The sequence below is a fragment of the Mesocricetus auratus genome, unplaced genomic scaffold (genome assembly GCF_017639785.1).
Source record: "Mesocricetus auratus isolate SY011 unplaced genomic scaffold, BCM_Maur_2.0 Super-Scaffold_100676, whole genome shotgun sequence".
Classification (NCBI taxonomy): Eukaryota; Metazoa; Chordata; class Mammalia; order Rodentia; family Cricetidae; genus Mesocricetus; species Mesocricetus auratus.
Genome location: NW_024429266.1, coordinates 154,359,507 through 154,376,388, shown reverse-complemented (window position 1 = coordinate 154,376,388; position 16,882 = coordinate 154,359,507). Strand labels below are relative to the sequence as shown.

General features: G+C 40.5%; 1 protein-coding gene across 1 annotated transcript; it reads right to left on the bottom strand.

Annotated features, from left to right (window-relative positions):
• Positions 1–15,926: 15,926 nt before the first annotated feature.
• LOC101840803 (40S ribosomal protein S24-like) lies at positions 15,927–16,362 on the bottom strand. The gene has a single exon (XM_040737717.1). The coding sequence runs from the start codon at positions 16,349–16,351 to the stop codon at positions 15,950–15,952; it is 402 nt and encodes a 133-aa protein (XP_040593651.1). The 5' UTR covers positions 16,352–16,362; the 3' UTR covers positions 15,927–15,949.
• Between the last annotated feature and the right edge of the window lie 520 nt (positions 16,363–16,882).

The window sequence follows — 16,882 nt, the reverse complement described above, 5'->3', positions numbered from 1 at the left end:
TGGGTTGTTTTACTTTACATTGAGAGCACTTTTTGATGCTTCTCTTTAGTCATCTTTAGTATAGCGTGCGCGCACACACACAGCAAGTTTAGAGTAATAATTTATTGTGACTTAGGGTCTGATCATTTGTGATGGTCTGTGCCAGGACTGGATGATCTTGAATTGGATAGGCCATATGTCTCTGGTCAGCTGAAGGTTGACTGAGATGGGATGGTCAAAGACAGCCATGCTCACATATTTAGTGGCTGTCCATCTTTACTTTGAGACATTGTAATGACTGGACCACATAGCTTCTTCCAACAGGCCTTGCTCAATTTGTTCTCCTATTGGTGTTAAAGAGAAGTGTAAGGCCTTTGAGACCTATGCTTGGAGGCAAAGCAACTTAACTTCTGCCACACTGTACTAGCCAGGCAAAGTTGCAGGTCTGACTGGTGTCTTCCATTTATTTCTGCGGTCCTCATGGCCTACACAGCACCTTGAGTTCCATCAAGTACATGCTGAGTTCAGATAGGATCTACAGGAGACTGAATAGTGAATCCCTAAGACATCTATGTCCTAATCAATCACACCCATCAACTTGGAAAAGAGACTCTGTAGGTATGCTTAAGTTAAGGCTATTGAAATGAGATTGTCCTTTAACCACAAGTGTCCTTGTAAGAGAGAGGTGGCGGAAGATCTCACTGTGGCAGAACCAGATGGAAGTGAGAGTCTACACTGTTGGTTTTGAAAAGAGAGAAAAGGATCAAATAATACAGCTTCAGAAATGAATAAGTCAAGAAAGTTAATTCTCACTTGAGCAGCCAGAAGAATTGCAGTCCTCCTAACCTTCTGACTTTATCCCATTGAAATCAATCTTGAATTTCCATAGGAGAATAAAAATACATCATTTTACACACACCACATTTGGGATAATTTGCCACAGAAGCCATAGAAAGCAAATGCAGAATTCACTAAATGTTCAATATAACATTTCTATTTTAATTCATTGTTTAAATATGGTCACTTGACCTTAAATAGCTATAAGAGAGCCTGGGAAGATGCATTTTTTGTTGAATGTTATCAGGAACTCTTAAGAGGAGGATAATATTGATAAATGCCTGCTTCAAATGAGAAAGAGCTCACTCTCATGCATTTGACATTTATTGAATATTTGCCACACAGAACCAAGAACTAGGGTGTGCTCTGGGTATGTGGAGTAATACAGACAAATTCCTGCTCTCACATGACTCACATTCTGGAGAGGAGAAAACAAAGTTATGAATGTAATGTGTAATATATATTGTAATATGTAAAATACTGGCTTATATTATAGGAAAATGAAGCAAGGTCTGTGTGGAGTTAGCAGGTCCATAGCCATTTTATTTGTTTGTCTTTTTGTTTTTACAAGACAGGGTTTCTCTGTGGCTTTAGAGGCTGTCATGGAACTAGCTCTTGTAGACCAGGATGGTCTTGAACTCACAGAGATCAGCCTGCCTCTGCCTCCCGAGTGCTGGGATTAAAGGTGTGAGTCACCAACGCCTGGCTCATAGCCATTTTATAAAGGACTTTAGAAAATAATGTAAGATGTAACTTACTTAAAAGAAATGGATAAATAGTCAACTAGGCAATATGTACCATGCCTACAGCCATTCAGAATCCAACTTAGGGTATACTGGAGATGATTGCTGGATTGAGCATAGGAGTTCTGCTGGTCCGTTCTCCTGGAGAATAAACATAACTGACTATTATTACTTTTTAAGTCAAGGTCTCTGGAAATTATCCTTATGCCATAGAGCAGATGAAGAGATATTTATTTTAAATTAACTTACTGAATCATGATAAGAATGGTGAGAAAGTCGGGCTCTGTGGTACAGGCCTATAACTCCAGTTACTTGAAAGGCCAAGGCAGAAGGACTGTAAGTTTAAAAGCTACTTGAACTGCAGAATAAGATCACAGCCAAATGGTATAATGTTTTACAATTAAAAATTTTTATTTTTGAGAATTTCATATATGAATACTAGATTACATAATTCTGCCCCTCTTTATCCTCTTTCTAATTCCACTTAGCTCTCTCCCACTCATTCTCAGATTCAGGGCCTCTTATTTTTAAATTATAGTTGTTACAGACACACACAGAGACACATTTATGTGTGCATGTGTATAAGTTTATAAACACAAGCTGCCAATCACACTAAGGGTTGCTCACAGGAATTTAGGACCTCCTAAGATTTTCTAGTCTAACAGGGGTTTCTATCCTGGAGAAGGCTAGTTCTCTGTCTCTCAGCAACCAGTAGTTGTCTGTGCCTCTTCTTTTCAGAGTGAAGCATTCAGAGAATTCCCCCATCTACATTATTACAACCTTGGGTTAATTGTTCCTATCCCTTAGTTTCATTATTGATAAATGAAGGCAATAATAGTGGTCTTTTAACTGCATTGGGAGAATCAAATCAAATGTGATTTTAAACTCCAGGTTTAACTTGTTTGTTTTAATTTTGGCTTATCTTTTTGTGTAGGAGGAAAACCAGGCCATAGAGTATAGGGGAGACTATGTCTTCAACTGGCCAAGATCAAAGTCTGTCATGTTATTGCCTACTGCCATTTCCCTCGTTTTGGAAACCCAATATGTCTGATCTCCCATATTCTGGAGGAAGCCTAATGCATTTAGTAGCATAACAGGAAATTGTTTCCTTCCTCTTGAGGGGGAAAAGATCATTCTCTCTCAGTTTTACCCCTACCACCAAACAGGCTCAATCTATGTCTTCTGGATTTCAAGATCAATTGAGCAACAGGATTAAAGGTCAAAAAAGTATTTGCCAGCATGAAATAAAAGTTGGCTCTGAACCTACAAGTGTCCTAGGAGAGAATCTGGTGGGTGCAGCTTAGAGCTGCAAAGGAGAACTACAGGGTGTCACAGGAGAACACAGAGCACAGGGACCTCACTCTGTCCAACTGGCCCTTAAAGGAGCCATCTCACCCCATGGTTTTCTCCCACTCCTCCCTACCAAATGGTCTGAAACTGGCCTTTTTGAAGTTGGCCTTTTAAACAATCATGTTCTGTCTTTACAAAAAAAGTTTTAAATGGCTGCCTCAGTAAAAGTGAAATCAATATTCTTTCAGCCTGGGCTTTTAGCAGATAATGTCTCCCCATAAATCATGGGCATAATGACACTGGAATAATTCATCATCTCATTACATTTACATATGATGCGCCACATTGTTCTCAGGCGAAGGTTATCTTCCCTGTCTGGGACTCCATCCAGAAACAAATAAAAGACCAAGCAACCTGATTATTTCATGATCCGTTTATAGACGCTCTTGTGGATCAGTTTCCCATCTGTCAGCTACTTTTTCTTTACAGTTCTCCTGTGTGCACACTGCAGGGACCTGGCCCCTGAGCTCAAGAATTTCAATAACTGTTAAAACTTTATTTGTTTGAGAGATGCCTGTTTAGACTGAAGATACACTCTATATTCTGTGCTTCCTTTGTATCTATGCCAAGTTGAAGGTCATGGTAACCAGTCAAGAATTTATTGAGCACATAGTATGTGTCAGGTATGGATGCTAAAGATGGATAAGAAGGGGGTAACAAGATGGATTTCTTGAGATCACTGTCACATTAGAGAGAGGACCAAAGAACATGTGGGAAATGACCATGGGAGCATTGCTAGTGGTGAGTACTGAGGATGAAAGACAAGGTGTGCTATTAGTAAGGGAACTCCAGGCTAGGGAGGGGGCTCAGTCAGTATAGTTCTTGCTTTCAAGCATGAGGACCTGAGTGTAATTTGCAGAGCCCTGGCAATGGGGGCAGAGTGGGGGAGGGTGGGAGAAATCCAGGCTGGGTAGTATGTATTTGTAATCCCAATACTGGGGAGGCAGCAGAGGCTTTCTGGACAGTCAGCTGAGTCTACTTGGTTAGTGAGACCAATGAGAGACCCTGTCTTTAAAAAAAGTGGATTGATTTTAAAGGATGATGCCAAAACTTATCCTCTCTCCTTTACCTGTGCATACACATTGTGTGCACACACATATGTATGTACCCACATGCTTAACTGCATGCATATGCGTTTACACGCACACAAGCACATACAAATAAAACGCTAGGGAAAATCCCTAGTGTGAAGGGCGTAGATTACAGAGGGAAGCTCCGGCCACACATCAGGAATTGCTAATGAAGGATGAGCGAACATGACAAAGTAAAGGAGTGAATGAATAGTGCTGACCGTCCCACAAGTTAGGAGGGAGGACCTCAGAGAACTCAGGCCTGTGTTGACCTGTGGTGTTATCCCTTTACAAGACCTCGAGGACCCTCTACCCTCCTGCTGGAATCCTGGCCTGAGTCATCTCTTCAGAGAAAACAGGCCTCCCATGTGAACTTCAAAGTTTCCACTTATGGTTAACATCATCCAAGATTTACTTTGTCAAGTTTCTAAATCTTGATTTTTTTTTCCCCATTGGTAAAAAAAGAAACAACAAGGGCCCTCCTATGGCTGCTGTGAAGATTAAAAGAGATCATATATGCCAAAGCAGAAAAATATGGAGGCTCAGAAACTAGCCTGGCTTCCTTGGCAGATCATGCCGAAATCCTTGCTAGGCCATTATTTAGTGAGTGACCTTGTCCGAGTTACAAATAGCTATGCTTAAACACAACATATGTGTTTCTAAAAATCACTGTGCTGTGCAGAATCAGGCAATAAAACCACAGTGATTATAAGGAAATGGGGGCATTATGGACACAGCACATTAAAAACTTAAGCAGAGACACTTTACCAAAAGATAGTTAAGAATAATGTGTAGTATTCATGATTGCACTTGTTACATAACCAAGACATATATGGATGTTCCTCCCCCCATAAATGTGGCACCTATTATGAAGAAGACGTGGCATTTAGTTGTATAAATTTCATGGAAAGGTTGGAGCTCATGAGTTACAATGAGGTTAGGGGAAAGGAAATTTGCAGGGCTTGATGTAGTGGGTGTGGCGGAGAACATCCCTGCAGAATGCAGGTGGGTGGTAGATGTTGGCTAGGGTTATGCTTCCTGTACAGATGTTCCTTGACTTAGAGCGGGTTTATGTTCCCCAGTACACCCCTCAGAAGTTGAAGATGACATGAGTTGAAATGCATTTAACCATTTAAAGCTAACTGAGTACCATACAACATTGCATGTTGTTGTACACCGGCTCTTTCTCTTGGTGTTTACAGAGCTGTGACTTACTGCCACTGCCATGTATCATAGGCAGTCTGCCGTATATCATAGGCATTCCCACCACATAACACTTGTTGGGAAAAGGGCAAACAAAAGTCAAAACTGGAAACCTGGTTTTAACTGAAAGGGTACTGCTTTTGCATCATTGTAAATTTACAAAATCGTGTTGGTCTGTGGGGCCATTCTTAGAAACAGTTAACAGTCCCAGGAAATCCACTCATCTGCAAATACTTCTCCATTAATCAGGTGTTTATTGAAGAGAGAATCACACACAGGCAAATTGGGAAAAAAATCATAGTTGTTTTCTATTGTACTAACTGTATTTGAACAGACCATTACAAGATACCCAGACGTGCTTACTGTCCTACTTCAATTATCCCGTCTATAAATGGGTATGACGGCAGTGTCTGTCTCTGAAAGCTGTAGCAATCATACTCATATTATACATGATACTTCTGGAAAGGCTTAGCTCTAGGGCTAATGTATAGACGTGATACATTTCTTTGGGTATTTCACCTTCCAGGTTAGGTTATATTTTATTGATGATTTTTACTAGAGGATATGAATCCCTTCTGAGTAAGTGAGCCATGCACCTTGTCATATGAGAGATGACAGAATCACATTCCCACATGGTCTGGGGCGTTTCAGAGTCAGTTGCTCGTTTCTCAAGCAGGTCTGTGTGGTTAGCCTGAAGGCCATTTCTTCACAGAGGCATGGATAGACCTCAGGAACCAAAGGAAAATGAGGGCCAGAAGGTCTGTGCTCCCCCCAGAGGTAAATATATATTAGCTGTAGACTTCAATCCAGCTGTTTTTCCTCATGGTGCTTGGTTGGATTACATAATCTAACTTGATCTGCAATAGACTTGATGACCCTTCAAAATGATCACAAATTCTGGAACTTCCCTATCAATTGCCACTGTTAGCTCAGTTTGCCATAAAACCTGAAAGATAGGTAATTGTGTCTTTTGCCCACCTTCTCTTGGGGTGTCTTTAGACCGCTGGCCTAGAATTGATGTAAGGTGGCCAGGGCATGACTCACAGGCTTTGATTGCTTGAGTTGGAGAACAAAAGAAACAGACTTTCGTGAGGCACACCAGAGTTATTTGCATGAAGTTCATGAGGCGCTGGTGCAGGTGGTTGTGTGGGCCTCTCTGGTATTTGCTTTTAGCTGATTCTCCCAAAAGCTCCTGAGTCATATGTTCCATTGGTAACTTACTCATGCCTTTCTTTTCCCATGCATATGCCTCAGTGTTGCCTCTTGTTCAGCCTCTATCCCCAAATACTCATTCATACTTGCCATACACACTCTCCTACTGAGAATGACCCAACCCCACATCTCCATTACTACCAGCATTAGCTGCCTCTAAGCCCAACCATTCAGCAGTCCCGATTATCCCTCCATTTCATCCCATGTGTTTCAGGACCTCCAAGTGTCTGGTGATTATCTCCTTTTGGACCCATGTTGCCTCCTAGCCCAACTAAGATCAGAAGGGCATCAGGGTTAGGATGCACACTTTGAAGGCAGACAGAACATGGCAAGACTCTTGACTGTTCTGCCGATAAAGATAAAGATAAAGATAAAGATAAAGATAAAGATAAAGATAAAGATAAAGATATTTCTCTAAGGTCTTTTCTGAGGAAGGCAAGAGAACTACCTGTCTCCATCAAGTCCCTGGGAGGATTAAATGAGAAAATGTAATAAAGTACCCAGTACTTCATTTATATAGGTTTGGGAACCATTAAAAGATTTAGCCTTTTATGAACAGATAAATTGATTATTTGTGATTGTTATCAATATTGATTGAATTCAATATTATACATAGATATATGTGTTATGTGTCTGGACATATATGTATATGTGTGTGTATATATATACATATATATATAATTTTACTAAATTGGGGAAAGCTTTAGATTTTAAACAGAAAAATAGTGCATAACAGGTAAAATACTGATGACAAGGGCCAGTGCAGAAGCTTTGCTAGATTTCAAACAATGCCACTGTCCGTCAGTCACCAGCATTGTTCTACTTTCAGTGGCCTGCCTGATATTTTATGCAGTCTGTGGAATGTAGGGTTGTAGATTGAAGTTAGAGGTAGTCTTAGTATATTTGATTGAATTTTCCGGGGAATATGGAAAGGCCAAATTCCATTCTGGAAAACATGTATCTGTGGTTTTGCAATGATGCAACCAGACTGATTGACTAGTTGATTGATGGATTTGAAGTGTATTCTATGGAGAAGTATTTGCGAAAGTGGGGATTTGAAGGGACAACACAGCATTAGTTTTTTTGCTTTATTCTATTTTGCTTATGCACCAGTATCACCAGTTGGTTCTGACTCATATATATGATTTGAGAACTAGCCAATGCTTTAGCAAAAGTAGATGGATTCAATTCTGAGAATCAATCCAATATGGTCAAATTGGGTATGAGAGAAACCACTAGGCAAGTTGAAGATAATTCACTGGTATGAATTCACACTGGGGTACAATGGTGACTCAGAGTTCAGTTGCAGGTTGTCTTACCCCGTATTTTCATCCTCATAAGTTCAAAAAGCATGTAACCCACTCCCTCTAAATGTTTGCCTTTGTTAACTCACCTGTAGTCCACAAGTACATCTATATACTGGGTCTATGAAAGTATTGCAAGGATGGCTTTTAAGTAGCTTACAGTAGATTTGGGGTGTGATTCATATGCAACTTTAAAATCATTAATGAGAACACTGGAAACTAGAAATTTAGAAGTAGAAGAATTATCTGGTTCAGCTTGTAGAGCTAGTGTAAGAACACATGAAAGGCACAGGACCAACTTTTCTGAGCTCTAAAAGGGATGAAGAATGCATCCAGGAAGGAGGCAGGAGCAGAGCATCCTTGTAGGAACCCCAGTCTACACAGATGGGAAAGCACTGAAGAGGGTCAGCTTGGTGTTTCTGTGAACAATTGGAACAAAGCCACCAGAGCCCTTTAGGATACACATGGTTATAATATCATCATTATAATTAAAGGGTCACAAATGGGACATTTTCCTGAGTCCTGGATGACTTTTAGATGTCGTACCAGGAGTTTGGTTTAAACTAGCATATGGTTATTTTATGTAGAATCTAAACCATATGGTAGCTAGATAGACAAATAGATGGATGATTGGTAAATAGATATGCTTTAATATCATGTTTCCAGGGACACATTACAGAGAGTAGGTTATTACTGATTATCTTCAATTTTCTGAAGCATATCAGTTGTAATTTGTAACTGTTACACTCATAGAAAATTTTCACTCATACTTACAAATGTGCCTAATTAGTTCCCACTGAACAATGGTAAATAGATGGTGGAAGAACAGACAACTTTCTATGTGTGTTCTAACTCTTCTGAAATCCACAAGAATTTGATGGAAATGGGTGTATATGTCACTATGGCAGGCACAAGACATAATGCTTTTGTTTTGCTTGGTTTTCTGAGATGACAGGGTCTTACTATGTAGCCTTAAGTAGCTTGTACCTTGATTTGTAGATCTGGCTAGCCTAGATTTCATCCAGACCTGCTGCCTGTGCTTCCTGGGTGCTAGAATTAAAAATGTATGTCACCATGACCAGTGAGATGTAATATTGGAATTTTTGCTATGAATTAGCTTCCTTTAATTCTTCTTTATATTGTGAAGTCATCAAGGTAGTATTTTTTCAAATATTTAGCAAATGACTGTTTTGTGACTTCTTTTTCAGCATCTTATGCATCAAAATGTTTTCCTTATATTCTGAAACCTCAGCACCTGAGGGGATTCCCCCAATGAAGGAGTCTATGAACATTACAGTTTTCATCATATGAATCAACCCAGAAGTTTTTTCCTCTGTGCACTCTATGTGTTCAAGCTCTCCTGGAAATGCAAGACTTCCTACCATTTCCAACCAATCCCCACCAGATGGCTGATCTTTCACAGAGCTCCATGTTGCTCCAGAAACTATCCTGTGGGTAAGTCTGGAGTCCACTAAGCCGAGCTTTGGCAAGAGACAGAGATCTCCTGTTTTCTCAAGAGCAAAGCAAAGCGAGGAGGCATGGGAACAAAGCTTCTTGTCCTTGAGGCACAGATGTTGCTAGAGAATTGATGTTGTGTGGTTACTAGCACTGGATTCTCCATGTTAGAGTACCACAGCATGTGTCCCAGGGATTGTAAACTTCTGCTAGGGGAAAGTAAGTGGGTCTGTAAGTGCTTGCTCTGCAAGTGTGAAGAAGACATGAGTTTGAACCTTTATAACCCATTGTATTTCAAAGCCAGGAATGGCAGTATGTACCTATAGTCTGAGCACTGATAGGGATCTCGAGATTACTGCTCAGCCTGTCTAGCCAGCCAGTGATCTCCAGGTTCAGGGAGACCCTTTATCAAAAAATAAGGTGGACTTAGATTGAGGAGGACACCTGGATGTCAATCTCTGCTCACCACATGTATACTCATACGCATGTGTGCATAAAATAAAATTGCAAAAACATTGTAAAAAGACAAATCAGCATTTTATAAGTTAGTTTTAAAAGCAAAAGAATAAAACTATAAAATCAACAGGGACTTGGTTGCAGAAACGTAAGCTGTGTCTTGCTGTTAAGTGGCTAATAAAAGGATCATGCAGGACTAGTCTCAAATATCCCTTCATTATTATGGGAAATGGGTTTCTTCCTATCCTCAGATATCATTCAATGACCAGGTTGCAAAAAATATGGTGCTTATTTTAAACTGGAATTGCACCAGCCACCTGCCATGGTTGCTGTTCTGGGGCCTGCAATAACCATTAAGAAGGTTGTTTATTCCACAAAAGTTGTGCAGAGTTGACAAATATATAAAATTTATCACTGGTGTTGATGCATTTTGGATGGGTCTGAAACAGCATTCAGCCATTTACACATAGAAAATACTCTCTGCAATATATTACCCTCAGGAACCTAGAGCCCAAAGCAATTTGAGATGTTGGTTATGGCAAAGCACATCAAATGTACTGACCCATTTTGTTTTGGTTTTGGCATTGGTTAGATGTTGGCTGCAGCTGTCAACACATCGATACTTTGACTTTATGGTTGTTTGAGTGAGAACTTGTGCCTTGTGAGTTAACATACTTGGATTTGAAATCATAGGTTTTGCTTACCTCTAACTCTGTGAAAGCCTCTGTAAAACATCAATGGCAACATGGCCTTATCAGATATTTTACCTGTAGTTAACATTAGATTCCCATCACTGTGCCTTAAACTTTGAACTCATTAAGCCTCATGTGGTGGTCCATGGCTGTAATCCCAGTGCTCAGGACAGACAGGCAGGAGGAGAAGTAGTTTCGAGGTCTCCATGGCTACAAGGTGATTGTGAGACCAGCCTGGGCTCTATAACACAGATTCTGAAAATAAAATGTGAAACTGTTTTCAGCAAGTTACATAACCATGGCCTAATCAGTAGGATTCTAATAATGGATTCATAGACAGTAATTCCTGTGGGAGTTATAATAGTAATAGGACATGTGACCTTTTGCACAGAGGCTGCCATATAACAAATGCTCCAAAACATGTATAGAATTTTATAAAAATGTATTGCCTGTGTGTTCATGCTAAAGTGGGCATGCATAATTGGGGTGAGGGAGTGTGGTGTGCATCTACTATGATGCACATTTGAAGATCAGAGGACAACTTGCAGGAGTAGGTCCTTTCTTCCCACCACATAAATTTGAACTCAGTCAGGCTCAGTGACATTTACCCTTATCTTCTGAGCCATGTCACCAGCCTTAACTATATTTAAATTTAGTTTTTAGATTTTTTTCATGTATATAATGTTAAACCAAGAATTTTCATGGTTTAAAGACTCAGTGGTGGAGATGGGTCAGCTGATAAAGCACTAGCCTTGCTAGTACAAGGACCTAGACTCAGCCTTCACAACCATGTGTAAAGCCAGAGTTTGTGGTGTGTGCCCTTAGTCCCAGCACTGAAGTGCCAGAGACAGACGGATCCCTGATGTGCAGTGGTCAGCCATTCTAACCTACTTCGGGCCAATGAGAAACTGTCTCAAAAAGAAAAGGTAGACAGTGCTTGGAGAATAAATTGTAAGATTGACATCTAGTCTCCACAATATGTATGCATGTATGCCCATGCTCCCCCATGAACACACACACAATAAATAAATATGCAACAAGTTATGGTAAATAGATAGTGTCCTTGTGACCTACTGTTTTTAGAGCTTCCGAGAAAACACACACACACACACACACACACACACACACACACACACACACGCACACACATTCTATATATATGCCCTTAACACAAAACAGTGAGATCATACATATTTAGAAGTAAACCCTTTTGAGGGTATAGCTCAGTGGTACAGTGCTTGCCTAGCATGAAAAAAGCTATAAGTTCAATCTCCCATTACTGCAAAAAGTGAGACCCCCCCCATCCTGTCCATGGTGCAGGAATCCAGTGCTTGGCTAATCGAGGTTGTGTGTGTCACAGTGAACATTCCTAATGAGCTACGAAAGAGCAGAAGTTCCTTAGGTACATAAAAGTGTCCTTGGAAACACAATGGGCTCAGTAAAACAATAAGCACAAGGCTAGGAAACATCTTCCTAGGAAGGCATATCCTCTTCCCTCAGGTCTCTATGCCACCAGTGTTAGTTGACCTCAGAGTTAATAACAGTCCTGCTGTTTTCTTGTCGCTCTTCTCAGAGGCCTGATGTCAGAGAGGGAAAGCATTTGCTGGCTGCCAAAGATCGCTGTTGTTCTTGGGTCAGACTAAGGGCCTTTTGGCTGAGCCTCAGGATTCTGTGATTAATTTGCTGAAGTTCTAGAGGGTCAGTTATATGGGGTCCCCACTGCTTGAAAAGGCATTGGTGAAGATTAGTTTGGGAGAAAAAAAATTGCCTGGCTATCTATACCGCTCTGTAGAACAGCCTAAATCAAGACAAACAAAGGATGCTAGGGAGAGAAAGGTAGTTTCACACTTGATTTATTAGGATTGTCATGACTTTCAAAGAGTCAGTGGGTTTGGGTAAATAAGGATGTAGAGTTTTTAAACTCCAGAATATGTTTTTATTCCCTGCCCCACCTTAAAGCCAAAAGCTGACTTTAAATGCAGTGCTGTGCCCCAAGTGCTTGCTTGAGTCCTGGGTCTTCCACTTCCACTACATGACTGGGACACATTTTCCCATCTGTTCTAGCTTCAGCGGGAGATGATAAGACTCTCTCTGTGCAGTTTGTGGCAGGATTTAATAAAGAAGACACAGGTGAGTATGTGCACACTGACTGTAAGTGCCTTCTTCAACAATCCTTCTGTTGCTGTTCACTTCACTGACAAGAGACAGACAATAAATACTGTGTGAAAATCTACAAATGGTTATTATATAGCTCAAACACATCAAACTGCAGGAAATCCATGCGTGGATTGTACTTTCTCTTCTAGACATTCAACGTGGTGACTCTTACCTACTTTAAGCAACGAGACAGGCAGTACCTGGCAGGATGGGAGTTTAAAATCAACATAGTCTATTTTACTTGGTTTTTTATCTTAGCTCTGGGTCTTTTATTAAGTATTTGGAAACTATCTGTTGGTACAGTGGATGGATGGAATACATGTTCACTATCTGTTCTGTGTTTTTCATGAGTGAACTGATAGAACAGGCTTGCCACCATTTTGCACGTTTGTTTGGTATACAAACATGATCCTAAAAAAAAAAAAGCTAACTGCTTCTCTCCTTTCACCTCTCCAGGAACTGTCACTGAGCTATTCTCCCTAGTCTCAACCCTTCTCTTTTGTGTTTAGTTATAGTGGTTTTGTTATTTAAAAAATTTCATTTTTATGTATCAGAGCGCTCTATCTGCATGTACAACTTTACACCAAAAGTGGGCATTAGATCCCACTATAAATGGTTGTGAACCACCTTGCGGTTGCTGGGAATTGAACTCAGAACCTCTGGTAGAGCAGCTAGTGCTCCTAACTACTGAGCCATCTCTCCAGCCCCTATAGTGATTATTTTAATATATTAATTGTTTTATCACCCTGGCACTATACAAAGCAGGTAATACTTCATAACCTTATTTTGAGAATGTATCTTTGTTCTTACTTCAACCATTAAAAAATAGTCTCAGGGAGGTTGAGGGTTTTGTCTTAAGTTGCACAGGTGGAAAGTTGTGAAACCAAGTTCTGTGTTCAAATCTGACCATCTCTGAGTCCTAAGCTCTAAGTTGCTACTGAGTAGATATTGATTTGAGCATGACTTTTTTTCTTCGTAGACATTCAAACAGAAATCTCATGTGAGAGTGTGGATTTTCAGCTAATAATTGCCTTGCCCTTCCACTGGCCTGTTGAGCAAAGGTTCCTGTGATTATCCATTCTTTAAGGATAATCCACCAATAAGAAAGGGAACAAGAATATGAACGAGGATCTATCATTCTTGAGCTCACTACAATGAAAAGAGAAAGAGGATCTTTCTGTGACAAAAAGATTAATTTTGTAATCATTTTGTTGATTGATGCAGCAAATAAAAATAGACATGATATTTAATAAGAATGTAATGGAGTAAGAAGTCAATTTGAAGTAATAGAAAGATTAAGTGGGAGATCAAAGGGAAAAAAAGAGAGAATCCCTCATCTGCTTGGCAGTGATTGGGGAGGGGAAATGGTATGTTTAGGGTCATAGCCAGAGAGGGAACAGGCATGCAATAACCCTAATAAGGTTGGTAATGAAACACTCCCACCACACAAACTTCAGCTATCTCCTACTCCCAACCTCATCCTTACTCAGCTACACCATGGGATTGTCCCCTTCCTTCTCTTGGCTCCTGGCAGTGTGCTGTCTTCTGTCCTAGTCCAGGCCTGCCATTTGTAGGCTCACCTCCTCCTGCCTAGTCATTACCTGTTGGAGGTCCTATACTTTCTCCCCCTCTTATTCTAACTTCTCTCCCTGGTGACCTCATCTACCTTCCATGGTTTCCATCACTATACTCTCACTTGACTCTCATCTTGCATTGATATTGTCTCCTAATCCTCAACCACATAGCAACTGTCTGCTCACCATCCTTTGAGAGCTTTGCAGGACCCCAATGCTGAGAAGATCCAAGAGTGAGCTCACGACCTGCTCCTTCAAGTTCCACACTCTTTCAGAGTTTCTCTCAGTGAATAGCAACACAAATTTGTCTACTTGTTTAAGAAGAAGCCAAGTAGCTAAGCCACCCCCAACTCCATATCCGTGACCAGTTCTTATAGAATTGATCCTCCAAATCTCTCTGGACTCCATCTCTATCTTTACTGCTATCCCCATAGTCCCAGTCATAATCTGTTTCTCCGTGAAGACTGAAAGCCATCTTCTGACTATCTTCCTGAATCCATGCTCACCTCCCCATAGTCTTCGCTCCATTCCACATGTCACAATCATCTATGCTAATATAGCTTGAGTCATATCACCCTCTTCCTTAGAATTCCTCAATTACTTTGCACAATCGTTCTTGAAGAGTAGCCTGGAACCCCATAAGTACTAGCTAGCAATAATTTTTTAAATGAAAAATTTTGGGTCCTAGATGCTTATGGTGAGTGGACTAAGAGTCACATAGTAGATAAGTTAAGTGTACATGTAGGTGTGTGTGTGTGTGTGTGTGTGTGTGTGTGTGTGTGTGTGTTGGGTACTTCCACTAGGTCTTTGACTTGTATGGATTGTCTGATAAATTTGTAACATATGATGTTATTGGGAGGTGGTGAAAGACAGGAGGTTAGTCCTAGCTGGAAAAAGTAGGCCACTTAAGGGTCTATATGTGGAGTCTATATCTTTCCTGTTTTGTTTCCTGTGTCTTTTTATCTGCTTCCTGGCTGCTGTGACATGAGCAGCTCTACTCTGTTAGCTTCTATTATCCCCCCCCCATGAGGGACTAAACCCTCTGAAACTTTGGTAGTTTGAATATAACTGACTTCCATAGCTGATAGGGAGTGGCACCATTGGAAGGTGTGGCCTTGTTGAAATAGGTGTGGGCTTGTTGAAGGAATTGTGTCATTGTGGGGGCAGGCTTTGAGGTCTCTTTTGCTTATACTTTTCTCAGTGTCACAGACCATTCCTGTTGCCTTCTGACCAAGATGTAGCCAGCAGCATGTACACCACCGTGCTCTTCACTGAACTTCTGAGCTCTAAGTGAGTCACCCCAAATAAGTGTTTTTTTTTTATAATAGTTGTTGTGGTCATGGCGTCTTCTCACAACAATAGAAACCTTGACTAATACAGAAACCATGAGTCCTTCATTTAAATTGTTTTTATATTCAAACTATATCAGGGCAGGTACATCTATGGTGCCTTGCTATTTTCTTTAGTATCTATTGCTAGGACAGCACATGCGTACATATTTGTTGGATGAATTGAATGAACACACCTGTGAATTACCTTCCCATAGAGGTATCTGCATGATGTATCTGAGTCCTTGAAGTCAGTTTCCAGTATTTGACTGGTTGAGATGATTATATGGGGTGACACTTGAACAAAACCCTGCAGAGCCAGGCACTTAAGTCTTTTATAAACCTAATTTTCATCTTTATTAAGACTCCAGAGTTATTATCATTAATTATTCTACTTTGCATAAATTCCCACAATCACAATGGTTGAGTTGGAACCAGTGTAATTTGTAACAAAAATTTATATTTTAAAATGATAAAGTGAAAATGTTTATGTAATTTATCCATTAAACATTTCTTTTTTTTCATAAATGTTTAGTTTATTTGTCCTCTCGGGAATCTGCACACCACAGGAGATCAAGTCACCGCAGATCTACTCCTTTGGCTTTTTGCCAGCACCAACGTTGGCCTTTGCAGTTCCCCTGACCTTCTTCATTCTGTTCTTGCATTCCTTTCGTTGTTTTCGGGACGTCTTTTTCTTCTCATAAAGGCCATGTCTTGCAAGTCTGTGTTTGGGCTCATTCTTCTTTGCATAATCTAGAGAATCATAGATCATGCCGAAGCCAGTCGTTTGGCCACCACCAAAGTGGGTTCTGAATCCGAACACAAAGATGACATCTAGCGTGGTTTTGTACATTTTGGCTAGCTTTTCCCGATTTTCTGTCTTTGGTACTGTTGCCTTCCCAGGGTGAAGGACATCAATGACCATCTGTTTCCTCTGATGCAGAAGGTTTGTCATGAACTTCCTGGTCCGGATCATTACTGTGTCATTCATGATGGCTACGGTTCCATTAAACATTTCTAATGCATTTACTTCAGAAAAATCTTTTTAGTCTTGTCATTGTTTATTGCTGCCACTCACTCATTCATTTAGCAATTAGAGGCCGGTCCCTAGCCCACTTTTCCCTTTTTCTAGTTTGCATGAAAATTCTGCTTATAGGAAAAAAAGAGCTCCCTCAGAGGTGAATTTTCTTTAAATCCAGAGACAAACCTCGGCTGTATACACCACCATATACCTTAGTCGGTGAACCTGAACATATTTCACTATGTTCTGAGCATGCAAATCCTGGAGCCTTCTAGCACTGGTTGTCTCAGAGCTGCCAATCAAGTGGAGAACAAGATGCTACTAATGGGTCTATTGGGGCAGCAGTATCCATTATGCAAGTAAATAATGCAGAGAAGTATGAAGTCTGTGTTTGAGAAACAAAAATCTCAAACCAGGAAGAAGGTATTTTACCACCTCAAAGTCCACCACTGGCGTCAGGATTCACACCAACCCAACCAACTAAGGTATATGGTGGTGTAT

Excerpts from the sequence above, each read along its gene's own strand:
- LOC101840803 (XM_040737717.1), bottom strand. The coding sequence starts at position 16,351 with ATGAATGACACAGTAATGATCCGGACCAGGAAGTTCATGACAAACCTT.